Source organism: Danio rerio, chromosome 20 (genome assembly GCF_052040795.2).
Source record: "Danio rerio strain M-AB ecotype USA chromosome 20, GRCz13ab, whole genome shotgun sequence".
NCBI lineage: Eukaryota > Metazoa > Chordata > Actinopteri > Cypriniformes > Danionidae > Danio > Danio rerio.
The window spans coordinates 33,204,880-33,232,629 of NC_141040.1; the positions used below are offsets into that span (position 1 = coordinate 33,204,880).

Below are 27,750 nucleotides of genomic sequence, written 5' to 3' on the forward strand. Positions count from 1 at the left end.
TTTTGTTATATTTGTAAGAGCTGCTGTACAGTAGCTCAATGAAATGGTAGTTTAAAATATTACAAGCTATTGGGGTGATATCTGATTGATTTTTGTCATTTATAAATGTTGTTCCAATAGATTTCCAAGGAAATACAGCTGATTTTACTGGTGTTGAAATAAAAAATCTGTGGTCATTACCATATGAAAATTTAATGTACAGTCAAAGGGATAGATTACAAAAAAACTTTATTTTTGTCATCATATACTCATAAACCACTCATTCCAAACCTGTCCGAGTTTATTTCTTTTATGGAATACAAAGAAAAATGTACTCTTGACCAGATTGTTTTTGTTCCTTCTATGGATTTCAATTGATGCTTATCACCCCCTATCCCTACCCCCCCCCCCCAACATTCTTCAGAATATCTAGTTTTGTGTTCAACAGAAGTAAGAATTTTTTTAAAGTTTAGAACCACCTAAGGGTGAGTGAACATAGGGCTGCTTGATTATGTGAAAAATCATAATCACGACTCTTTTGGTCATAATTGTAATCACAATTATTCAAAACGATTATCAGTTCAAATCAAAATATTCGCCCTCCTGTGAATTTTTTTAACAAATATTTCCTAAACGATGTTTAACAGAGCAAGGAATCTTTCACAGTAATTCCTGTAGTATTTCTTTTGGAGAAAGTCTTATTTGTTTTATTTTGGCTAGAACAAAAGCAGATTTAAATATTTATAAACCCATTTAAGGTCAATATTATTAGCCCCCTAAGCAATTAATATTTTTGATTGTCTGCAGAAGAAACTACTGTTATACAATGACTTGCGTAATTACCCTAAATAAGCCTTTGAATCGCTCTTTTTTTTTTTAAACACTTTTATTGTTTCATAAAAATGTGAATCATACATGCTGTATTAGTAACCAAATACCAATCAAAGAATACCCACCCCATCCTGACAGAGCCATATGTATTCACATGAAAGAAAAATAAAACATAAACAAATAAATAGAAAATAAAAAATAAGCTAAAATAAGATAAAATAATAATTGTGCTACAAACTTTAAAGTACATGCTTTTAGTCATTTTCATGTGGAACTGAGCTTTCCAGAGCAACAAATGTGTACAACTGGAAAGGGAGCGGTATGGAATAATCGGTTATCTCGATTAATGGTTTTTCATAAATGTTAGATGCCAAAATCGAAACCGAATTTTCAATTAATTGCATATAAGTAAATGGTGAGAGAATTTAATTTTTGGGTGATCTATCTCTTTAAACATTAAAGCTAATATTATTTTGGTTCCATAAGCGTCACCAAACAGAATAAAAAATCACTGACTACGTTTATGTGGACATCAGTAATTAAATTATTTGCCTTAATCTGAATAAGACAATAATATGATTGAGGTGTTTTTATGAGTTGCTTTTTGAATGTTTTTTTCATGATCCTGTTTTACACGTTATAGCACATAATTCGATTAACATCTTTGCTTTACCGCACCATCCACTCCCCAAGTTGGTCCAAGTGATGAAATATTGATTTTTGTAATTTGTAGTTTTAATATGTAATTTTCTGTATCATGTTTTTTATTGCTTTGTTTTAAGTTAGGCCTGTCACAATATCTATTTTTTGTCGAACGATATATTGCACCAAAATATATTGCGATAAACAATATTTTAAGACCATTTTATCCCACTCATTATGCCAGAATGACAATATAATATCGTCACAATGTAAGTACACTCTTTCAAAGAAAACATAAGATTTTATTCTTAAGAATATTTCATGTAATTGTAGTCATTTGAACAATTTAATAATTTGACATTGGAATCAGAATGTGAAAACGCATATCCTAAATGAATAATAGTTAATGTTAACAAAAAAATGCAAGGTAAAAAGAGAGTGTGATATCTGCTAGCAGATCTCTTTTCAGTTGTCAGGCACCCACATGAATGTATACTATAGTAATGTATAGTAAATACTATAGTGTTTTTAACCATTCTGACACCTCCAATAAAGATAGAGAGCTAAAATGCTGCTAAAATAGTTTTTTATGTATGGGCAAGATACATTGCATCACCAAAAATGATTGAGGTCATGTCCATGCATTGTGTGTAGAGGTGTGAACCTATACTGGTCTCTTGGTTCGGTTCGGTTACGATTATCATGCCTTCGATTCAATTCGATATCATGGTGCATTAACGATGCTTTCCTGCACAGTGTTATATTTTGGGGGAAGGCTATAACAAGCTGTCTGTATAAACACACTGCATCACTCTGTCTCTCATTCACACACATACACATACATAGACAGCACCAAACAGACAAACACACACACACACACACACACTTAAGCCCTCGCAATATGCGTTTAGCTGGGAGAGCTCACGCTGAGCGGAGCAAAAAAAAAACACAAAAAATTGAAGCACTTTTTTTATAGAGTCAGATAAGACTCAAAAGAAATTCATGCAAAAGACACGATGTACACATGCTTAGCCAAATTCATGTGCATAAAACCACATTCACGTGTGTAAAATATTTATTCATATTCACACAAACAATTCACATGCACAAAATAAAAATACATTTTCATGAAATACGTTTCACAAATGCAAAACACCATTTGCAAATTTATAAGAGTGTACAAAAAGTTTTGAATGTTTGAAACTTTCGAGTTGATCCTGAATGAGAATGTGCAAATCTTCTTTCACATACGACTCCCCTTGGATACGTGTGTGTGTATTTTCGAGACTGTGCTAGCAGAAGCAGGCAACTCATACCTTTCAGCCAATCAGATGAGAGCTGTATTTAATGAAACCTACTCTGCGCTCCTTTTGCGCAGTCTGTTCCTCTCCAGCATGGCGAATGGAGTAAGAGATGCACAGGCTTCAAGCAAGAACTATTAAATTTCCTGACTTTCACTGACTTAAAAGCTTAATTTACATTATATCTAATGAATTTAAACACGCTTTTTTGGTTGCTCACATGCTCATCGCACGCTCAGAAAAGCTGCTGTTCCATGCCAGAGCAAGAGCACCAAACAGTAGAAACAGTGTGTGAATGAGTGAAAAAGAAAAGAAAAAGACAGCTGTGAAACATAACCAGCTTTGTCTTTTTGTAGGAAACACACTTTTTGATCTTTATAGGGTAAGAGGTTTTTGAGTTATTGCCGCTATAACAATGTGTCAGGAGTATCGAAAACAAAACCAACTTAACCGCGCTCGTTTCTGGCGCCTCCCTGGATGTACAGCGCCCTTAGCATTTGCCTAACTGCCTATGCCACGGGCCGGCCCTGAGTTGGCTCCTGAGTGTTGTAAATACCAGCGCTCACCTCCCTCACGACAGAGCGCATAGGAGATAAATGACAACAGTACATAATAACCGGTTATGATTATTACTGAACCGATACCGAATTGTCCGCTTCTACATCGCGGTGCACCGAAAAAACAATTAATTTTGACACCCCTAGATGTGTGATAAGTTCTGCCTGTTCTTATAGTTAGTCACATTTTTCATATTAGTCAGTCATATTATTCTTTTTCTTCGCTTTTTAACTGGCAAAAATATTAAAACAATAAGAGACCGGAATGAGACCGAAAGTACCTATGTTACAATTGCCACATCACACTTATGTCAAAAATAAGGTGGATAGCTTATGGAAATTCATCTTTTTAGTCAGTGAAAATCAGAGAATTTGACATTTGGTTTGGAGTGGGAACCCTGTTAATAGTAATGAAGTAAATATACTGTATATATGCAAACAAAAATGATAAATTGTAATACAAAACATTTGTATTTGCATAATGCATGTGTGTATATTTATTATGGATGGATAAATAAACATGCGTACATGCATTTGAAGCTGTATTGATAATCTCTGAAGTGTGGTTTGATCCGTCTAAATCTGCTCTCACAGCTGCAGGAATGTAATAAGTTGCATAAAAGGAAGACATGAATAATCAATGAAGAAAAAAAATTCTTGAAAGGACAGTTCAAACATCAAGTTGCAATAGTGCAACTGCAGGATGCTGATGCTCCTCGCAATCCATTACTATTTCAACATGTCCATGTAACTATTGTTTGAGAGACTGACTGATTCAGGGTCATTACTCTTTAGACGTTTTCCCTTTGTGTCACCTGATTTTCTACAATACCACAGTGAGATACTACAGCGGCACAGTCTCGCGTGTTCATGTTGTACAGTCAGGTTGACAGGAAATGGCTTATGTAAGTTATTGCAGTGTAGGGCAGGATTTCCAGGCCTCCAAGTTTATTGATCATAATGAGATCATAATGGAGGATATGAGCCGTATCACATACCCTGGAGGAGGACTAATAATGAAGGGCATAGATATACAGTGACAGCTCTGCATCTGTGTGTCTGTCTTAACATAGTACGTCTCTTCTGGGTCTCAGATGGCCAGCAGACACAACTCAGCCCTACACGCTACTCACTCGGGTTACACTTTGACAGTGAATTAATACAAAATTTCATGACCTTGTTTATCTGTTGACTGGCCTTTGGAGTGTCTGTGTCCCTGCAGAGGAGGAAAGATGTGGTGATTCATTACCAGTGACACTGCACCTGTAGGAAACCATGTCCTCTTCCCACGTTTTCTCCTTTATTTCAGCATTTTGGACCTCCACCTGTGGCCCTGGTACTGTCAGTTTCAATAGCTGGACCTTCCTAAAATGACGGCACCCTGCTGGGTTACAGGTCTCTATAGAAGGTCTTAATTTTATAGCCATTTTTGGCAAGCAGCAGTCTTGTCTTTTGAATTGGAGCTGAATGTTGACAAATATACAAGTTATTGGTGCATTTGCCCAGTTTTTAAATAGCATTTAATCTAGTGTATTTGCACTTGTTCACTTCAGTTGGAATAAAGTATTAATTCATATGTTTGCCTTTATTTTTTCATGTAAGCCAGTACAATTTTTGTGAATTTGTTCATATATTTATTGACTGACAGCTTTAGAAAATCTTCTGCTCATTCAGCATGTATGCATGTTAATCTGGCTACAATTAGACTCTGCATTGAGATTTTGCTTTGAAAGATGAAGTTATCTTGCTGCGTATTTTCTTCTATTGCTTGTCTACATGCTGAAACTGTATTAAAAGATTTGGGACATACACTTTTCTCAATAAATTAAAGCTTTTATCCTGCATGTAACGGAGGCCAACTAGTGAAGTGCTATGCAGGTAAACCTCAATCCTCTGACCTCAAAAGGTGCTCTTGCGACAGACGCTAGAGGCCATGGTCTTTGGCCTTCTTGTTAGAGCATCCAGCCTGATCTTACAAGAAAACATAAGTATTTTACGTTTGTGAGTTTAGTGGCTAATTCGTACAAATTTGTACGAATATAGTCATGCATAAATGCACAATTTTAAAAAGGAGGCATGGCACCCAATCCTACCCCAAAACCAAACTTTCACTGAATAATAAGCAAATTGTTCTAAATTGTACGAATTAGATTATGCAAATTCATACGAATTAGCCACAAAATCAAAAATTTACGAATTGCTGTGAGATTGCATTGGAGCATCCAATTCCCCTGCAAAGATTCGCCGGTTCGATCCCAGCTCAGAGCGGGTTGGGTGCAGTAGGTCCGGTGTGTTGCATGCATAAATATGTTAGATTGAAAAAGCAATCCAAGATATTTACAATTAGGGCTGAACAGTATATCGTTTGAGCATCGATATTGAAATGTTTTTATCCGCAATAGTCACACCACAGGATTAGATTTTTATATTAAAGAGTAAAAGATAAAGATATTATTCAATATTATTTTTATGTTATTGTATTACATCGTTTATACAACAATGACAATGCTATTTTAGGTTTGATTGTTCAATTTTTGTACTTGAATACTTTTAAGTCTCCCCAGAAAACCACAATACTGTTTATTTAACTTAATTTTTTAAACTTTATTTTAAGTCATATTTACATATGCTTGTAATTTATTATATTTTATGCGGATACACTGTATAGAAAAAGACTTGATCAGCCCAGTCATTTCTAAATGAGTGAAATATATCCAAATTGTGCTATTAAAATCATCTGGTGACATTTATATTGATATCACAATATATACATCACAGCAAAACAAAATTGCTATGCCAGATTTTTCCATCATCGTGCAGCCCTATTTACAAGGATACAAAAAGATTTCTATTTCAAATATACCTTTTTTCTTTTGAACCTTATCTACCCTCAAACAATCCTCTTTTCTTAAAGCATCTCAAAATATTTATTTGAATATTTTATGTTTTACCCCTTTTCATTACTCATTGTATGCATGTTATTCTGTCTATAATTGGACTCCAAATTGAGATTTTGCTTTGAGAGATGAAGGTGTCTTGCTGTGTATTTACTTGTCTTTTATTGCTTGTCTACATGCTGAAACTAGAGTGAAATATTTAGGATCCACAATTTTGTCAATAAATTAAAACTTTTATTCTGCAAAAATATATTAGATTGAAAAAAAAAATCCAAGTTATTTACAATTTACAATCATTTGAGCATTGAAATCACAATATGTGTATCCGCAATTGTCACTTCGCAAGATTAGATTGTCTATTAAAGATATAAAGATAATATTTTTATATTATTGCATAAAAATGAATCGTGTTATTTTATGTTTGATTGTTCATTATTGTATTCATTGTATTGGCAGATTTTTTCCAACATAGTGCAGCCCTATTTACAATGTTACAAAAAGATTTCTGTTTCAAATAAATGCCTTTCTTTTGAGCCTTATCTTCTTCAAACAAACCTCTAAGCATCTCAAAATATTTATTTAAACAATTGCATGTTAAAACCCTACCCATTACTCATTGAAAGAAAGGTAGTAATTGAAATAAATATAATAGAATCACTTTAACATTGGTAATAATAAGAAATTTGAGCAACAAGTCAGCATGTTAGTATGATTTCTGAAACGTTTATACATTTTTCCAGATAAACGTATCATCGATGATCATATGATACATTTTAAAAACCTTACAGGTCCAAATGTTTGAATGGTAATATATTTCCCAAACAGTTTTAATCAATTGGATATCGATGGGTATCTTATTTCATTCAAGCCTGTATGTCACACAAATGATTACAGTGTCTTTTTTTCTTAATACAGTATGAGTATGTTATTAATGTGATCACACAAAATCATGTTTTTTCCAGCACAGAGAGGTGTTTCTGTAAGAATGTTCACTTGCATGTTCAGCACCTGCACAGCCTGTGTTTTTGATCAAACACACACACGCGCGCACACACACTGTGACTGCAGAGTCTCTGCATCAAGCTTTGGACAGTAATTATGGTGCGGGGGTGTGTGTTTGCACCCACACACAGTATCACAGTGTCATCTCAGTAATAACGTGTAACAGTAACAACCACTGTGTTAATGACTGTGTGTATGTGTCTTTTCTCTCTCTCTACTGTTGTTACCATAACACCTGTATGATTTACATAAGGTCACTCATTATTTAAAAAACATTTCATATCCCTTATGAATGTTAGGAAGGCCGACAGAGGCCACTTGTTTCTGATCATTTCCATATTGGCTTTCCATATCTTTTCATCTGTCAACTTCTAGTAAATTTGCTTCTGTTGCATTGTTCCTTGTTGTCAAATAATTGAAACCGTAGTGCTTTTCCAAACCCTATTTACAGGTTTAAGGTTTAAGTGAGATTTTTTTTTCATAAATAACAGTTGTGTAATGATAGCTATAAATATTAATAGTCTAGATGATTTTGTCCCCTATGAACCTGTTTTATAATGCTGCCAGGAAGTGGTCCCCTGATTGTCCCATTGAGTTCATGTATGCCCATAGATGCATTATTTGGGGCAGTGTTGATATTTGGGGCATGAAGTCCTTTGGTATTTGGTTTGAAGTGGATGCTTTTTTTCATAGGCGCTGTCACTGAAATAACTCAATTTATCTCTGTTTTCTGGTTTCTGTGTATTTGGGAAATGTATGGGAGATGAAAGAGAAATCTTTCAAAGTTGTGGACAGGTATTATCTACAGCTGGTACATTACGTTAGGCCCACACAGAATTGCAGGTTTCTGCAGATTTTAAACCCATCATTAAGTCTATTTATTCACTTGTGTAAATTTTTATTTATTCAGTTTTTTAAATTAATTTCAGTAATATTATTGACTAATAGAAAATGTTCAATTGATTTAATTACAATACAGTTTGTAAAGTAATATTTTCTGTCTTTAGTAGATATATTATATGAGAGACTTGCTTTGTTACCAAATAATAGGATTTAATTGGATTTGCATTGTAAACATTAAATTTATTTGACTTTTTTTTTCATGTCAAGTTTTTAGTTGTGATACTTCCAAAATCGGTCCGCATAAATCCGCTGATTCCTAAAAAAAAAAAAAAAAAAAAAAATATATATATATATATATATATATATATATATATATATATATATATATATATATATATATATATATATATATATATATATATATATATATATTTATTTTTTTAAATTCTGCTCAGAAATAGCAAAAAAATTCACAGATTCTGGATTTTCGTGGAGCAATACAGTCTTATTATTGCAACTTGATGTTCAAACTGTCCTTAGAAAATCATTTTCTCCTTCATTTATTATTTGAGTCTTTCTTTCATGCCACTTACTACATTCTTGATGGAACATTTAGATGGATCAAAGCAATCTCACGACAATTCATAAATTTCTGATTTAGTGGCTAATTTGTATGAATTTGTATGATCTAATTCTCACAATTTAGCACGATTTGCTCATCCCTCAATGACGGGTGGACTTGAGGCTGGAGTTTGTTGCCATGGCTCCTTTTTAAAATTGGTCATTTTTGTACGACTGAACTCGTTTGTACAAATTAGTCACGAAACTGACAAAACGTAAAATGCATACGTTTTCTTGTGAGATCAGGCTGATCAAACCACACTTAAAAGATTATCAATACAACTTTAAATGCATGTATGTGTGTTTATTTATATATAGCCCTATAAAATAGCTAAAACGTATATAATGTTTGTTTGTTCAGATATTTAGGATAGTCAGCAAAACGTTTTTAATTATTAAAAATATTATACAATTTTACATGGTCACTTTATTACATATTTTAATAAGTATACATTTTATTAACATAAATATATATAATGTTAATTAACTTTGTTAGATTTTTGTTCTTATTTTACTATTTTAAAATAATGGCAGGTTTATTTATGAGACATTTTATAACCCTAAGTAATTCCAAGTGCTTTACATTTAAAGTGATTAAAATAAGTGAAAAATTTAGAAAAAAATTACATTTTTTGTTGTTGAATTTTTGACAAGCAAAGCCTGCTGTAGAATTGTGCCGAAAGGATGTCAAACCCCAGAAAATAATTGGCCATATACATTTACTACTACATAGAAAATTGGTATTCAACATTTCATTAAATGTTGTTTCATTTAAATGTTGACATGCTGTTCCCTATAGTTCTCCCTGAGGTGTGTTTTCTCCATGTTGATCAGTAGAAAAAGCATCTCCTTTGATCAAGACTAGTGCATCGAGTGTTTGATTCATCTCTATGGAAATAAATTACTCTTGTAAATCTCCTATTAAGACAAGCCACAGCTGTCTTCTAACCTGATGATCAGTTCAGGCTAGAGACCCAGCTGTAGACAGACAGTACACACACATACAAACACATGCACGCTCATACATGCATGCGCGCACACACAAACAATAAGAGACCTTATGTAACTAGAGTAGCTTTTATGTTTAGTTCAAAATGTAAAGATGAAAGGAGAAAACTGTTGCCCTTGTAATGTAGGTCAGTTGTGTAGAAGTGGATGGATTAAAAAAAGGACTCGTGTATGACCCGTGCTCTTCCTGGTCCAGTGGTGCAGTGTCTGATGGTTCATCGCTGCATGATCAGATCAGATGCCCTTTTACAGCCTTTCCTTCATGTGGTCATCATAGCTCAAATGCAGTTTCACACCTCAAGGACAGATGCCGGTGTGCTTCTGTATTACAAGTATCCTTCACTTGAAGTGCATCTCATTTGGGAGGTGGATCCACAGATGAATAGGAATTAAATAGATTAATAAAGAGCAGTGGGCACTCTGTTAGCTGTTAAGAAGCTGTTGAGTGTGTGCAAACAATGGATCCTTTGAGAGTTCCGCCTGATGATCATTAATGTAACATCAAGGACTGCTGTTTTCAAAGTCCATCAGAGTAAGGCAAAGTTTCTTAAATATCGTTTTAACATAAATGTTATTGTTACTATTTAAATACAATTAAATAAATATAATATTTAACTGTGTGTCTTTCCAAAAAAGTACAGTTCGAAACTCTAAATAAACATCCTATTACAAATCATTTTTATATAAAGATCCCATATAGTCAGATTACTGTTTTTTCTGTTTACATCAGTGTTATTTTGGACTGATTATTTTAGGGTATTTGCTCACTGGTTCACCGTACCAGAAGTTTTTGGCTGAAAATTAGTGGCTGAAAATCATCTGCTCACAGTGGCAAAATCAGGCGTTATCCTACCAAGTCCAAGTCCTACCAAGTGAATTACTTTTATAACACAATTTGAAGTACTTCTTTAAAGGTGTAAGTTTGACACCCAGTGGTTGAACTAGCAGGTTGCCAGATTGAGGACTAAAAGGAGCGAGTCTGACGATCAAGGCTAAAGGCTGATTTAAATTGTGTTCTAAATAAAAAAGCAACGACACACAGTAAGAGGAATATTTTGCATATTAAAAGGAGTTTTTGTTCTAACCAACACCTTAAGTTCATATTAAAAATGTCTTCTTTTTCAGAAAACTCACAATCATCACCTCAGGTACACCTCATGTGTTTTATTTAGTGTTAAAGGCTAATATTGTGAGTTTGAATGCCATTTCACATGACATTTATTGCCATACTACTGAAAGTCGCAGCAGATAGTTCACCTCAGATCTTAAATTATCTACAAGTAAAGTCTAGAAATAAACTGTTTGAATTAATACAGACTAACACATATCAGTGATTCAGCATCTACATTTAAAAATGTTAAAGAGGTTTAATATGTATTAACTAGAGTTTAAATCTTACCATTTTGTGAGTGAGTACATATTCTCTGAATGGCTGTATTTAAATTTCTGTCATGTTTCGTCTGGTGCAAACAGCCAAATTGCTTATCATTGCTAATCTCGTCACATAGCATGTTGGACATGGGGTTACAATGTTACCTGCTCACCTAATATTTACGCTTGTAATATTTATATTATTTGCTAATTAATAACCTCATGTGGAACTCTGAATCTGTCTAATTTCAGAGTCTGCTACAGTCCACTAGAGGTCACATATATGTCACGGACAGATGCTTTAAGAGTCTACCTGAGTGAATGAATGAAATATGCGATTTTTTTTTTTTTCCATTTTTCAAGCAATTTGTGGTGCTGAAATGTAATTGGCAAATAAAAAGTGACATTGGGCGAGGTAAAAGAACCAAAACTAAGACAGCGTTCCAGCACTGAAAACACATTTTCATAGCAGAAGATCTGACTTTAGCATTGTTTTTCAGATAAACAAGAATGTACACTTGGCATGTTTCTTAATATCTGCAAAAATATTATGGTATTTTTATGCTTTAGAAATGTAAAAAAATTACATACAGCACCTAAAAACTACTTCTGTAACTTTTATGTTTATTGAAGTTAAAATTATTCCAAAGTAAATGCTAATAAACTGTTCTTTACCGTTTTATGAAGTTTTAGTAAAGTACATATATTTTTCTTATTATAGAAACTGTTCAGCTTACTGGAGGATTACCATAAAACTAGTATAGCGAACTAAACATGAACATCAGCTTCTCTGTCATGTTGAGGTTGACAATTTTACAAATAAACTTTGCTCCATTCAAACAGTTTATTCAAACTAATGGGATTAAGCCAATAATCAACTGCTGTATTGCAATTTGCCTATTATGCTATTTCTTGAGAAGTATGTAGTTTTTTGGTTAGTTTTTTCTTTTAAGAAAAAAAATAAATGCTTTTGAGTGCAAACAGAAGATCATGTGAGCTGTGGGACATACTGCTTCCTCATTAACGGATTGTTATATTGTTATTGTTGTTTTTTCATATTTCATTTACTACCACTTTGGAGGTGCAGCAATTGGTTAATCTGCCATTTGTGGGTCTTTCATGCAGAGAGATCTCCTCCAGTGTTTGTATAGTTGTGCATTTAGAAGTTAATGGCCAAATGTGTCTCTATAAAAGTTCACATTGTTGTTGCAGACAAAATTTAGCAACTTACTTTTACTGACTTTTCTTTTGTTTGTATATTTTTGTGTCTGGCACCCACTTGAGGGGGCTTGCTTTTATGTGCACTTTTTTTTTGAATGAGATCATACAAAGACCGTTTCACCAAAATGTTAAGTAATTACAAATGATTAAGAGGCCGGGTTGAATTCACATCTGTAGTTGTAGTCCATTCATTTATAATTTATCTGAACAGATGCAGAAGTGTTTTCTTTTCTCTGTTTGGTTTACTGGTTGCTTCTTTATAAACATAATGAGTTGAAGCTTACGCAACAGTTTGCTCAAACTTACTGATCAAAACCCAGCTCAGATGTTTAATGATCTAAAGAAAAAAATTTTTTTTTTCAGTTATTTATTTCTTTATTTTACACAAGATGTGTTCAAATGAACCAAGTGTCTATGAACCGCACAAAGTCTCTCCTTTCAAGTCCAGACACTAATAGGAACCTTTTGGTGTTCTTCGTGGCAGCTGTGGTAAACTGCACGATAAATTACTGTCCTATTGTTTCAAATGTTTGGCTTGAAATGTTTTAATTGCAATCATCGCGGACTGATTTATTTTGATGGTTCATTTCGTTACGGAGTTGTTTTGTGTTAATTGGCTTAGCAATGATTTGCTCAAAAGCTGTGACGACCAAGCAAATTAGCAGCCTCTTCCAAAGGCCAGGAGCCTCCCTGCATTAAGTGCCATTTAATGAGTAACATTGGATGATGGCCCATACTCAGTTTAATGGTGGTGGCGGTGAAGGTTCACAGCTTCTCCTACTCGTCGTGTCAACTGTGTTTTATAGGGCTCTTGAAAAAGCCAAAAACACTGAGCAGTTTTTGGTTGGCAGGCTTTGTACGTGATGCCTCGCTCTGGGAGGAAATGACCTGTACTCGTAGAGCTTCTTCCTGTGCCATTCAGAGACGGGTCAAAGAATGCCAGCCTGCAGAGAGACACACACATCTGCCACACTGACATTGTGCCAGCACTGCACCAGAGTTCTCTTTCACAATACTTTTATCAGAATGCATTTAGCGTGTATTTATTGCATGTTTGTGTATAGGGATGCACAATACACTGCCTGACAAAAGTCTTGTCGTCGATCACAGTTCTAAGAGCAACAAATAATAACTTGACTTCTAGATGATCATTTGGAAAAGTGACAGAAGGTAAATTTTTCTATTGAATCATCAGTTGAACTGCATCTCAAAAATCACAAATACTGCTGAAGATATATTGAAAACCATATGGACCCAAGATTCTTACAGAAATCAGTCAAGTTTGGTGAAGAAAAAATCATGGTTTGGGGTTACATTCAGTATGGGGGAGTGCGAGAGATCTGCAAAGTGGATGGCAACATGAACAGCTTGAGGTATCTATCAAGACATTTGTGCTGCCCATTACATTACAAAGCACAGGAGAGGGCAAATTCTTCAGCAGGATACTGCAGGATTCACATACATCAGCCTCCACATTTAAGTTCCTTAAAGCAAAGAATGTCAAGGTGCTCCAGTATTGCCAAGCCCAGTCACCAGACATGAACATTATTGAGCATGTCTGGGGTAAGATGGAGGCATTGAAGATGAAACCAAAGAATCTTGATGAACTAAAAGTTCTGCATGAACACTTTCTTTGCCATTCCAGATGACTTTATTAATAAGTTATTTGAGTCACTGCAGAGATGAATGGATGCAGTCCTTCAAGCTCATAGGAGTGAAACATAATATTCATTATTTTTCCACTGCACCATGACTTTTTATTCTATACTGCACATTATTTCTGTTAAGTGACAAGACTTTTGTCTAAGAAAAGTGAAATAAATAGCTGATTAAATAATTAAAAATAAAGCCATAATCATGTCATTTTGGTAAAATAAGCGTAAATAAGGCCTTTACCTTTCATATAAGCCACTTTTGATATCAAATGATTGACTAGAAGTCAAGTTATTATTTGTTGTTTCTAAAACTTGGATAGGCGACAAGACTTTTGTCAGGTAGTTCAAAATGATCTGAAATATTAAAAAAGGCAATGCTAAATGCAAAATTTAATCATTTTTTTTAAACAATGACCTCAAATGAATTTTAAATTTATAATAATTTAGTCAAAGATGTGTATATATCAAATTCAGTCATTGCTTTGTACTTTTGCCTCACTTGCCTCATTATTAGGGCTCACAATTTAATTATAAAATGATTCTTATCACAATGCATCTTTTCTTCCCGCTATTTTATTAATAATGATTGCAATATTAATAACCAAAACATAGTTTTTATTTTTAATATTATTAAAATGAAGCACATATGTAAATAACAATCAATAAACTTAATACAAGAAAAAAACAAAAAAAAAGTGCATCATAAACGGAAACATTCATAAAATAAATAAAACTAAGAGTGTGTAGTCAGATGAAATGAGTGGTTCTCTGTTTTATTATTTGATTAATATTAATGATAGCAGCAGTTTTATTTTATTAAGGCTTAATGAACTGAACTAATATAATATTACCAATCAGCTTTGTACACTATCTTTTAACTGTTTACATTCTTCCAAGACAGCTGACTATTTACATGCAGATTATGAAATTATTCTAAGCATTCCAAAGAAATGAGTTCATATCCATATTGTGATGATCGGAAAAAGGATTGTATTATCTTTTATTTATTTATTTATTTTTATTTTAAAGGAATAAATACATTTCATTCAGTATAAGTATACTTTCTGTGGCTCTTCTATTTTTATAGCCTAGCAATTACATAAGGGATGACTAAATGATTGGTGATTCAATGATTGAACTGCTTTTTTTTATTCTAGTTTAAATATAACACATCAAGAGAAAGTGCATTACATATACACAAAATACTGTTGATTTTATTGATCTCCTTTAATTTGATTGAACAATCAACAATGAAGCTCTTCTATACCAAATATCAGCATTCCTCCTTGTGTAATTATGCTCAATGTTATGATTTAGCAGCCATAGCATAAAAAAATGTTTAAAAGCTTTTGTATGAAGCCAACATATTTTCTTGTCCTTTGTAAACTATCCATATGCTTATTTATTAAGTGTTTACCGTGGGCGCATATGCCACATGCAGCTGGTTTGTTCTATTCTCCAGTGGCTGTGCTTGCTCTGATAAGGGACTGCTGGCCCTCGCCACACATGCTGACAAGACCTTTGCTCATCGTTATGGCAGCGGTTTCCATGGCGCTGTCACTGCCACTGAAGGAAACATGATGAAATTGCTGGATGGCATCTCCTGTCCACAGCTCCACATCCCACACTGATGACATCAGCCCCTGCGTTCTTGCCAGTCTGTTTCCTGTGACGTCACTCTTGTGTCAGTTGGATGATATGTAGATAAAAATACTGCATGTTGTGCCTATTTATTGCTCTTATATATTAAAAAAGTATAATAGTTGCACTTTAATGTAGTGTTTAATTGAGTGCAGTCATAACCTTAAAATTATATACCTTAAAAAAAGATCTCAATATTAATTCCATTTTCAATAACACAGGAGAATATTACAGCATTTATTAAAAGGACTCTTTATTCAAGTTTTATTTGTTAATTTGCTCAATTTTTTACTTGCTCTGACAAAAATTTAATTTCTGAGCTTTTTTTCTTCTGTTGAACACAAAAGAAGATCTTTTAAAAAATGCTGGTGACCGCACCCATTGACTGCAGTAGTTTAGTTCCATTTGTTTTTCGATTAATTTGTTCCTAAACATCACCTTTGCGAGAGGCGATGACCCGGTTGTTTGTGATTGGTCGTCTGGGTTCAGCGAGAGACCACAGCTATAAAGTAGCACAGAGTATGTGTGAGCCTAATGCAGGAATGCAATAAAGCAGTGCAGTTAAACACCAACAACGACACACATTCAGGATTAATCCATACAGTGGCAAAAGTTGAACTATTTGGAAAATTGACTATGGCACATGTGTATGAACAGCTGATGGAGACCATAGCAAAGACAAATGGCAGAGGATTGCGAGTTTTAAAAACACGTTTAAATCGGTGAAGGAAGAAATGCGTGTCACGTTTTCAACATGGTTTTGGATGCAATATGTGAACAACCCATAAAGATTTAACCTGTGAGATGCAGTACAAGCACGGAGCGTTTACAAGTTACAACACACATTTAAGCACATATTTTGCAAACTACACAAAACGAGGCATCTATTTTAATCACATTTACATGTTATGATCCGGAGGAAGAAGAAACTGGTCCATATGAACTGTAACAGTTACTGACAAAGTCCCTGTCAATGTTTGTCAAAGTCCCATATATAATAGTCTCTGTTGCTCCTTCCTTTAGTAGCAAACAGCCGGCGAATCCCGCATTGCAGCATAGGTTATTGTATCAAATATTAGAAAAATTACAGGAGCAAGCACAGTACATGGTTCGTTATACTGTGGTATTGTTGTGAAAATGAACTTTAACCCAGCCGCATCTTTTTTTTATTACTGCTGAAGCCTAGAACATACATACATACAAGCTTAGATACATGCATACATACATACATACATACATACACTGTACATGCATACATAACAGTGCATAAAAGAAAAATTACAGTATCAATTAACAAATGAGATTAACAAAAAATACAGTATAAAACAATGAAAAAAAAAAAAAAAGATAAAGAGAAGGGAGAAAGAGAAAAAAACAAGAAAGATTTTTTGCAAAACGGGTTAATTTAAGTTACTTATATGAAGATCTTAAAAGCAGAGCATATTTTGGCACTTTTTAAAGATTTGTTTTTAGACAATCCAGAAATCAACTTTATATAGTTCTCCATATCTGTAATGAAGACCACAAAGGCAGGTTTCCCAGCCGCATCACCATCTTTTAGTGGTTGTTATCTTCGTGATCAGTCTCATGATCCCCCAGTCCCGCTAGTGTCAGATGGGAGAGGCGCGTTCACCATTTACCAGAACTGGTAGTATTTGGTGATGTACTATATCGACGTCGAAGCAAAAAGATCCGAACCCAATTCGAGTAATTTATTCGACTCTCACTTTAAGTAACAATACTTTTCTTTCTCAGCCATTTTGTATTCTCTTTAGCCCAGTGTTGGAAAGAGTACTGAAAAAATCATACTCGAGTAAATGTACAATTACTTGCCCAAAAAATGTAGTGCAAGCAAAGTAAAAGTATCTGTTGTAAATATTACTCAAAGCATGAGTGAAAAGTAGCCCTTTTTAAAAGTACTCAAGAATAGTGATTATTACACTGTGAAAGGCAGATGCGTTTACATGCAATTTGTGCATGTGTGTGAAAACGTAACATTCTGTAGTGTATTTAGTGATTGTTTAATGTTGTTGAGTGATTTCAGTCATCATACAGTCAACATCTTTCATCTTCTTATTAGTGACATGCAGTCTAAACTGTCTCTGGGTCATTGCGTTTGATGATTTTGGGCATCGTTTTGGACACCTTTAATCCTTCCAGATGGTTTACTGCATTAAAAACACCCATGTCTTGGTTCGGTATGATGAGATTTACCTTATATGTGCAATTTTATTGGACAGGAATCACAGGACTGATTTTTCTACTTTAGCCAATCACATAAAATCATAAAGATCATAAAGTAGTGACTGCAGGTTGAAGAAAAATAGCTGAGTAAAAGTACAGAGACAGCAATAAAATGTACCCAATGGAAAGAAAAAGAACACATTTTTAAAACTACTTAGTAAAGTACAATTCCTGAGAAAACTACTCACAGTAATTTGAGTATTTGTAATTTGTTACTTTACACCACGGCTTTAGACTTAAGCTGCGTCCCAAATCGCATACTTATGCACTGTTTTACGCCATTTTGTAGTATAAATAGTGTAACGACACTACAAACATGTACTATCCTGTTGAGTGTGTAAGTGCATAAGTACATAGTGCATGAGTGTATAGTGTGCCATTTGGGAAGCAGCTTTAGTAGTTTTTGTTTTAATTACAGGTATTTTGACATTATTTGTAAATCTAAACAGGTGTTGATACTGTAAAAGAGCAATTTGAAGTCCAGTTTCAGATATTTTAGTATTGATATATTGAAGTGCAGATACTTTTGACAACACTTCTTTCAGATGTTTCTTGATCCTTTTTAACACTTTACATGAGTTTTCTGCTGGCGGATTGGCTGTGAATGCTCTTTTGAAGAAGCATCTCTCCACTTGACCTTGATACCATGCGCTATTTCCTCGCTGTCAGTTTGGCCAACTGCACTTGGCAAGTGTGTCTTAAATGAAAGAGCGTTAGCGAGGCCTGCTGTTCTGCCTGGGACAGCTGTGTGTGACAGACTCAGAGCTTCTTTCTTCAGCTGTCCCAACACGCTGCCACTTCACTATTCACGCTGCTTGTGTCAAGGTGAAAATGACTTCAAAGACGAAGCGTCCAGTTGTGGCAGAGTGTTTCAAACATGCAGATCTGAGAAGTGTTTTTGCTTGCTTGTGTCCTTGTCTCACGGTTACTGTATAATTAAGGGGTTGAAATCAAAGCAGAGACTGTAAATATTATTTTTGATGCACTGATAGGATTTCTTTTAGGGTTGATTACAATTTTAAGAAAAATGCTTTTGGTTGATAGTGATACCATTATTGGTCATTTGCATACACTAACACTATTTTTTAGCAAAAATTGTCATTTATCGCACCCAAATTAAAAGTAGGCCTGTCACGTTATCAAATTTGTGTTGTACGATATACTACCCCACAATTTATTGTGATAAACAATATTATTGTCCTTTTAAAATAGATTGATGATTCACGATAAGCATAATAGCGTCATGTGAAAACATCACATATTCATTCATTCATTTTATTTTCGGCTTAGTCCCTTTATTAATCTGGGCTTGCCACAGTGGAATGAACCGCCAACTTATCCAGCATATGTTTTACGCAGCGGATGCCCTTCCAGCTGCAAATTATCACTGGGAAACATTTATTTACACTCTTACACTACAGCCAATTTAGCTTGCCAAATTTACCTGTACCACATGTATTTGGACTTGTGGGGGAAAGCGGAGCACCCGGAGGAAACTCACGCAAACATGGGGAGAATATGCAAACTCCATACAGAAACGCCAACTGACCCCACTGGGGCTTGAACCAGCAGCCTTCTTGCTGTGAGGCGATTGTGCTACCCACTGTGTATAACATAAACATAATTAATATATCTAGTACACACATAAATTGTGTTAAAACAAACTTTTATTTTGGATGCGATTAATCTTTGCCCACTAGTTTTGTTTTGATTAAGTAAATTTGATTGAACATGGATTTGATCCATCTAACATTCAGCCCAGGAAATTGTAATATGACAATCTTCAAAGGGGATTTCTTTTTTGCTCTTCAGTCTTTCTATTAACATCATTCTTTTATTTCACATATAGAACATGTTTATTAAATAAACTTAAGTAAAGCCAGAGCTGTTGTTATATGTAAATTATACATTTTTGCGATTCCAGTTTTGATTCACTAAAGTATTGTCAGTTTGTCCAAGATGTTTTAATCCAAACGCTTGAGCATAATCTACACCAGTTGAGGCACTTCTGACATTCTCTATATATTTGACTCAGGTCTGAAATTTGCAGATTATTGCAAGTATTAAATGATTTAGATCTAAGAAAAACATTGGATATATTAAAGACATGCAATTGCTTGCCTCCATGCAATTAATGAACTATTGCTATCCGGCTTTTTTATATTATTGCCGATGTTCCGATAGCTTTAAAGTCCAGGTGAGCCGGAAGTTGATGAGACTTTTATTTCAGTTTGTTGATGTACTCCTGACTGAAGTAAATGTTCAGACTTGAAAGATTAGATTACCAAAACAAACTTTTTTTTCAGTGGCTTAACATGCACTGATTAATTTTTCATATAAAGAATAACAACATGCGCTAGCAAAATAAGCAAGGTCAGTTTTGATTTTACACAGTAAGTAAATACAATGTCATACAATGTGTAAATAATAAGGGATGCACCAAAAGCTGTTATTCATGTTCATGTTGTGAGCTGTGCTTATGGTCATCGAGTATGAAAACTATTCAAAGGCATTTTTATGAAGTGAAATATTTTGATATAATTTATGATTATTTTATAATTGTTTTGTTTATGCCATGTGAGCTCACATTATGCAGTAAAGACAAAAAATAACAAAACCTATCATAGCATGAATGCTGTTTTCCTGAATATCAGCCTGCTATTGTGATTGCAATTGTGAAATGATTGTGAAATTTGACACTATGTTGTATTATATAATACATTTTTATTTCACCAATAAAAGCAGTAATAGACAAAGCCAGAGCAGTACTTCGCTAAACATTTACTATGAGAATCACATGAACTTATCACTCTAAATAAAATAAATAAAACCTGTCAACTTCCTAAAGGTGTTAATGCAAAATGTATGCAATAACTGGTGATTCAGTTTTACTCTGCTTCAGCTTTAGGCCATATATAAAAATAGGGATTTAAAAAATGAGGTAAACTTAAACCGTCGTTTTTTTTTTTTTTTTGCTATGACACAGCCAAAGAAGCTGAAATAGCTGTAAACTCACTCTATACACTAAAAAAAATACATTTTTAAAGTTGTTCTCTGGTTGTGTTTCAGGTGACTCTTTCACACAATTCAGGTTCTCTGATGAGAAGGACTGGGAGTTGGACTTACTGGCAAAAAATCAGGTCTACAACTTCACACACCATTATATCTATAAACGTTGATTATAAACAGTCCTTTAGTTAAATCTGTTCTCATGTTTGATTTGTGATTTCTTCAGATTCCTGCTCTGTTTATAGATCTGCCGGCTTTAAGTGAGTCTCTTCAAGAGCTTCCTCTCCACACAAGACTCAACCTGGAAGCTGAGCTCATTCAGGTTCATCTCTCACTTCTGTCCAAACAGATGATTTACAGTACCTTTTTCATTAATATGATTTAAGAAGGCTGTGGATTCTTGACTGAAATATTAACCAAAAACTGACAATGCTTGAGTTTCAAACCCTTTCAACCTGTTTGTGGTGATGTGGTGTCATATTGTTGTTTGGGAGACTTTTAGACCCCAAGATTAATAGACTGACTTCTGTAATTCTCCAGCTGTGATTCTTGGGGAGTTTTGTGCCTGCTTAAACAGTGACAGACCTCCTAGTCCTAACAGTGTATTTAAGCAAGACAGAGACACATCCTCCTCCAGGCTGATTTAGCTTTAGTTATTGCTCTGATGGTGGAAATTGTCATTTACAGTATCAGTGTTTTATTTTAGCAGATCTTTCTGAACAGCTTTTTGCTTTTATACCTGTTTTTGGTATTTTAGTCATTATAATGTATGTTTGAGTTGGGCTTCTCTGTTTGTTCATATTTTTTTCATACTTTGTGAAGCAAGAAGTAATAGTTGAACAATTTCCTCTTTGTAGTCACCTAGTACTAAAGTTTCTAACTGCCACAAGGCTGCACAAAGTGCTTTAACAGAAAAAAAAAAAAAACAGTATGGGCACAAAAGACAGTAACACCAATAGGCACATAATAGAAGAGAGCATAGAAGGTGTAACATAAAAAAGAGCATAATTAAAAGATACTACCACAGTGGACATCACTGGCAAGCTTACAAACAAGAACCCCCCCTCCATGCAGGGAAGGACATATTATGCTTCAAAAGACCTAGAAAATAAATGAGTATTTAATTTTGACTCAAAAATAGACCGTGACAAAGCCTTTTTTTCAGTTCAAAGCACGTTCCAGAGGCGAGGACCTGCTATGGGAAAAGCGCGTTCGCCCCTTCATTTTTCAACCCTAAGATTACATGTTTGTGAATAGTTGTATTTATTGTATGTATTGTCCCTAATGTCCTGTTCCAACAAGCCATACACACGTGAAAAGCTTTTTTTGTAATAAGCTTTTAGATGATATACAGTTGAAGTCTGAATTATTAGCCCCCCTTTGAATTTTTCTTTCTTTTTTTTATATTTCCCAAATGATGTTTTACAGAGCAAGGAAATTTCACAGTATGTTTTTGCTTTTGGATAAAGTCTTATTTGTTTTATTTCAGCTAGAATAAAAGCTTTAATTTAAACTACAATTTAAGGTCACAATTATTGGCCCCTTTAAGCTATATTATTTTTCGATAGCCTACTGAACAAACCATTGGTATACAATAACTTGCCTAATTACCCTAACCTGCCTAGTTAACCTAATTAACCTAGGTAAGTCTATAAATGTCACTTTAAGCTGTATAGAAGTGTCTTGAAAAATATCTAGTCAAATATTATTTCTTTCATCATGGCAAAGATATAATAAATGATTAGAAATGAGTTATTAAAATTATTATGTTTAGAAATGTGTTGAAAAATATCTCCGTTAAACAGAAATAGGGAAAAAAATAAACAGGGGGGCTAATAATTCTGACTTCAACTATATAAATCTCAATTTTAAAAAATGTCCCCTTATGATTGTTTTTGTGGTCCAGGGTAACATACATTTAACAAAGTTATCATTTTTTAGATGTTTTACTTTACATTAGACCAATTTTTAATAGTTTATGCTCAACGAGAGCAGTTTTTGAGAATAAAAAAAAATTCACAGCCTCCATTGCTCATGTTTACAGTGGCTGTCAATATCCTAGGAAGTCACTGTGCTTTATGATATTTCAGGAGTCGACACCTGTTGATCTGCCGCCGATGACGGTGTCTCACAGAACAGACCTGACTGGGACAGCAGGACTGAAAGCTCCTCCAGCAGGCCGAGAGTCCAGTCTGGGTGTTCCCTGTAGTGTAAAGCCCATTTCAGGCAGCACAGTGTCTGTCAGCATCTCCACAACCATTCCTCCTGATGATGAAGATGACCAGGAGCTCCACCTTCTCCTCAACCTGCAAAAACCTGTCACTGAACTTCCCTCAGTTCAATCCCACACTACAGCAAATGATGTGCTCAACAACACAGTGCAAGGTATGAACAATGAACATGACATTAATGCACACAGTAAGCATGCAGCTTGGTCTTTTTTACAACTGCATGTGCTCAACCTAGACCAACTGTTACCACTAATTAGTTAGTCCACAAGGTTTCAAGCTTTCTAGGTGTTATACTGTTAAATGAAATAGACTGGTGAGGGTTTGGTGATTTCATGTTTTTAGGTATAAACCTCTGATTATGAGCTACAATAGTATTTATAAAGTATTACTATTAGTCAGTTTGTGAAGAAAAATCATAAATTAAATAGATTTGCTCATATATTTTAATCCCATTAGATTTTTTTTTGCTCAACATTTACTGCATTGTTTCACTGTTTATACATGACTACACTAACTACACTCTTAAAATGCTCAATAGGGGGTTTTTAAAGTATAGTTTTATTCAGCAACAACAAATTACCTTCATTTAATGTGTCAGTAGAGACGTATGTATCTGTGTGTCTATATAATATATAAATAATCATAACATTGCCCATATAAATTTACATCAAATGTTGCGTACCCTGTTGTTGTCTAATGGTAGGAATGCTTTAATACAGCTGCCATTTTAGTACAGGGTAGCGTTCCTTTGAAATGAATGCGGGACAAAGGTGCAGTGGATGACTGTGGCCATCCAGAGCCAGAGATATATACACATATAGACATATATCTATGATCTTGAGTTTTCCCAGTGGTCAGTATGCAAATATTTTTTTCAATTACGAGAATTATAATTTTACATCGATGGATGAGAGAACGCACGGGCATTGCAGACAAAGAGTGTGTGTTTGAATGCATGGAAATGTATTATCTACCTCATTAAATTGGATCTAATCTTTTTCCTGAAACACTTCCCCTCTCCTGGGGGTCCTCTGACTTTTGAAAACTCAGCTTTGAATAACAGGAATAAACTCTTTTAAAATGTGTCCAAGATTTGGTGCTGGGCCTTTTTAAATTCATGGTTGATTTGAAATTCTTAATAAGCATATATACCCAAACCAGCATACTTTCTTAGCTTTCCTGATCGGTGTTTGGTAACGTTCTAGAAAAAGGCAGAAATACCATGAATATAATCCTTAAGTATATAAATATAGTACTCCATTCATTCATTGATTCATTCATTCTCATTCGGCTTAGTCCCTTTATTTATTAGAGGTCGTTATAGCAGAATGAACCACTAACTTATCCAGCATATGGTTTACACAGTGGTTGCCCTTCCAGACACAACCCAGTACTGGGAAACATCCATACACACTCATTCACTCACATACACTACGGAAAATTTAGTTTATTCAATTGATCTATTGCGGATATCTTTGATTGTGGGAGACACCGGAGCACCCGGAGGAAACCCATGTAACATGGGGAGAACATGCAAACTGAAATGCCAACTGACCCAGCTGGGACTTGAGCCAGCGACCTTCTTGCTGTGAGGCGACTGTGCTAACCAATGACCCACCGTGTTGCCCTTGAATATAGTGCGCTGTAGTCTAAATTTTTATATTTTACTTGCTAAGTATTTGGTTTGTTCAATAACGTTGCAGTTTCTCAGAATCACACTACCTTCCAGAATACCCGTGTAAGAATGTGATTTTGTTTTTCACCTCAGCAGCTTTGTCAGAAGAGGAAGTGAAAAAAGCAGCAGGAGACATGAAAGACATGAAGTCAGAAGTGGAGATAGAACCTAAACCCCAGAAACAGGAAGTGACAGAGGAGGATCTGGAGGACTGGCTGGACAGCATGATCTCCTGACCGAGCACGCCAAGTGAACTTTTCATTAAAGGGATAGTTTGCCCAAACATGAACACTTACTCATTTAAAAAACATTTACTCATTTCAAAACATTTCATCTTCCATTTCAAACCTTTATTCTGATGAACACATAAGAAGATATTTTGAAGAATGCTGGAAACCTATAACTCAGGGGTGTCCAAACTCGGTCTTGGAGGGCTGGTGTCATGCTGAGTTTAGCTCCAACTTGCTTCTACACACCTGCCAGGATGTTTCTAGTATATCTTGCAAGAGCTTGAGTAGATGATTCAGGTGTGGTTGATTAGGGTTGGAGTTACACTCTCCAGGATAGAGTGTGGACACCCTTGCTGTAACCACTTACCTCCATAGTAAGAAAAACAAACATTATGAAAGTCAGAGGTTACAGATTTCAAAATATCTTCTTTTGTTCAACAGAATAAAAAAAAATCTCAAAAAGGTTTGTGAATTTTCCCTTCTAATAGTTAATTCACTCATGAGAAACCACTTCATCAATATATCATCTCTGCATTCAGATGAAAGGCAGCAGGAATTTATTGCATGAGCTACTTTATTTTCGTTCCACCCGCTCAAAACAAATGCAAATCACCAAAGCTACTACATACATACAAATGGCCATACAGTAGCAGTTTACAGTATTGACTTCTTCCTCAATAAATTTGTTCGTTTTCATCGTCAAATGTATTTCCATTTTTGTTTTTTGGCGATCGTACTTCATAAACAATCAGGCAGACGCCATTTCAGTTGTTCAACCTTAACCAAACATTAAAAAAGCAGTGATCGTGAACTAAAGCTACAGAACTGCTAACAAGTGAGAAGAGCTGAAACTAAAATGCAAACTAGCGAAACGTACGAGCGGGAACAAAATATTTGCATAGTCTCTTGTCTTAAGGCACTTTTCTGTGTGTGTGAAACATCTAGTGCAGTGTTTCTCAACCACGTTCCTGGAGGATCAGCAGCTCTGCACATTTTCTATGTCTCCTTAACCAAACACACCTTATTCAGATCATCAGCAGAGACTGAGAGACCTTTAATGGGTGTGAAAGATAAAGGAGACATCCAAAACATGCAGTGTTAGTGGTCCTCCAGGAACATGGTTGAGAAACACTGATCTAGTGGACTGAAGCGGATGATCGAATGTTGTCCAGTTATTCGTTCCACCAGTGACATTGCACATTCTATATCGTCTTGTTTTTTTAAATCAAACAGGCATAAGTCGTGTTTGGCACTCACGGAATACTCACAGGGTATTCTTGTGCATATTTGTGTTCATTCAACTCATCAAAAACATACATAAGGTAACATCTCATAAGCTCATGTGCATTTGTGAGTAAAGCAAATGAGGCTTTGACCATGTGGTGTTTTTTTTTTTTTTTTTTTAAGTTTTGTTTGTTTTTAATCAAACATGGCTTTGTGTCTTAGTTTGGCAATGTGTGCTACGTTTTTTTTTTTTCTTTTCTTTTTAAGGTTTTTTTCCCTTAATGTTGCACTTGAGTTTACATTTTTGGCTTTGATCACAATGAGTTTGTCGCGGTCATTATTTCTGGTATAGAAAGGCTGAGGTTTTTCTGATTGGATGAATTAGAGAGCAGCTTTGGATGTTGTATCAAATCTACACAATATCCTAGAAATCGGTGTGGTTATTAGGAGCTTGTGTAAATGAAGCTTGATTGAAGTGATTTCTCTCGTATTTGGACTGAGGACAGTAACAGGTCCTCTAGCCCAGCTGGTCCTCATATTGCTTCCGGAAACAGTCTCCAGCAGGGAAGAAATCCCAGCATCTCTCCTGATACATCTTCCACACATACGACTCCTGCAGGAGAAAACATTTATAAGAATTTATCCACTTTAGTGTAACGTCACACGAAGCAGCTTCCAGGTCCAAGCGCTCTATCAAACTGTACAGGGAGACTCGACAAAGGGTAATAATAAACATTTACAAAGCAATGTAATACATTTTTTAAAAAATCATGATATAAATTATATATATATATATATATATATATATATATATATATATATATATATATATATATATATATATATATATATATATCCATGCCTAATATCCAATGGCCAGAAAGCGATTTTTTAATTTTTTTTTTTAATAAATTGTTAAAATATTGGTGTCTGTGATGCAGCAAGTGCGGAGACTGTGGTGTGCACCATGATTTTATAGAAAATTCACTTCAATGTGTTATATGACTAAACAGTGTCCATAAACAAATATTTTCTCCATTTAAATAAGCAGTGGCTTGCATCTGGAAACAGTATTTCAAACGTCAGACAGGAAATTTATAGGGTTTAAAAGCACTTGTTTTGAATATATTTTGATCTTAAGGGCAGGTTTACAAAGCAACAATGTAGGGATGCTTGATATATCGGCGGCCATATTGTTATCGGCCGATAAATGCTGTTTTTAATGTTATCGTTATCGGTCCGATGTTAAAATTCTCCATCTTCAAGCCGATAGATTAAGTAATTTTAATACAATCTGCATTAAGCTTTTCGGTTGTACAGTGGCTCTGAACTGTCAAAACACCTCTTAAAATACTTTTTTAGACATTACATATTTGTACACGTTTTATTTAAGAACATTTGAGTTAGCCTCAGTTCTTCATTCTTTTATTTTATTTAAACATATTTATATAACTTTGTTAATTAAATCCCATTTTGTTTTTTAACCTATTATTTTTTATTCAACAGTCAAGTTGCATGTTAATTTGCTATGCGAAGAAAAGGAAATCATTTATCCTTGGCATGCTGAT

The 27,750-nt window shown here is 34.6% G+C and overlaps 3 protein-coding genes across 12 annotated transcripts in view; 2 read left to right on the plus strand and 1 right to left on the minus strand.

Annotated features, from left to right (window-relative positions):
• The window catches only part of aven (apoptosis and caspase activation inhibitor), a 37,043-nt gene extending 10,759 nt beyond the window's left edge, over positions 1–26,284 (plus strand). Inside the window, exons 3-7 of one of the 4 annotated variants that reach the window (XR_015518016.1) lie at positions 20,883–20,953; positions 21,049–21,144; positions 22,913–23,207; positions 24,822–25,116; positions 25,298–25,662. Coding sequence is in view for 2 of the 4 variants with exons in the window: in XM_087297847.1 (XP_087153973.1) it covers positions 20,883–20,953; positions 21,049–21,144; positions 22,913–23,207; positions 24,822–24,964 (605 nt within the window). In the remaining 2 variants the exon portion in view is untranslated. 4 annotated transcript variants of the gene reach the window in all.
• The window catches only part of LOC147839360 (uncharacterized), a 963,858-nt gene that overhangs the window by 858,664 nt on the left and 77,444 nt on the right, over positions 1–27,750 (plus strand). The gene's annotated exons all lie outside the window — the stretch shown is intronic.
• The window catches only part of ryr3 (ryanodine receptor 3), a 152,358-nt gene continuing 150,122 nt past the window's right edge, over positions 25,515–27,750 (minus strand). For 4 of the 7 annotated variants that reach the window (XM_087298294.1, XM_087298292.1, XM_087298293.1 and 1 more), the window contains one exon: positions 25,515–26,795. In XM_087298294.1, the coding sequence (XP_087154420.1) occupies positions 26,700–26,795 (96 nt within the window). In that variant the 3' untranslated portion in view covers positions 25,515–26,699. The remainder of the gene's footprint in view (positions 26,796–27,750) is intronic. The other 3 variants (XR_015518485.1, XR_015518484.1, XR_015518483.1) reach the window with 1 other exon arrangement.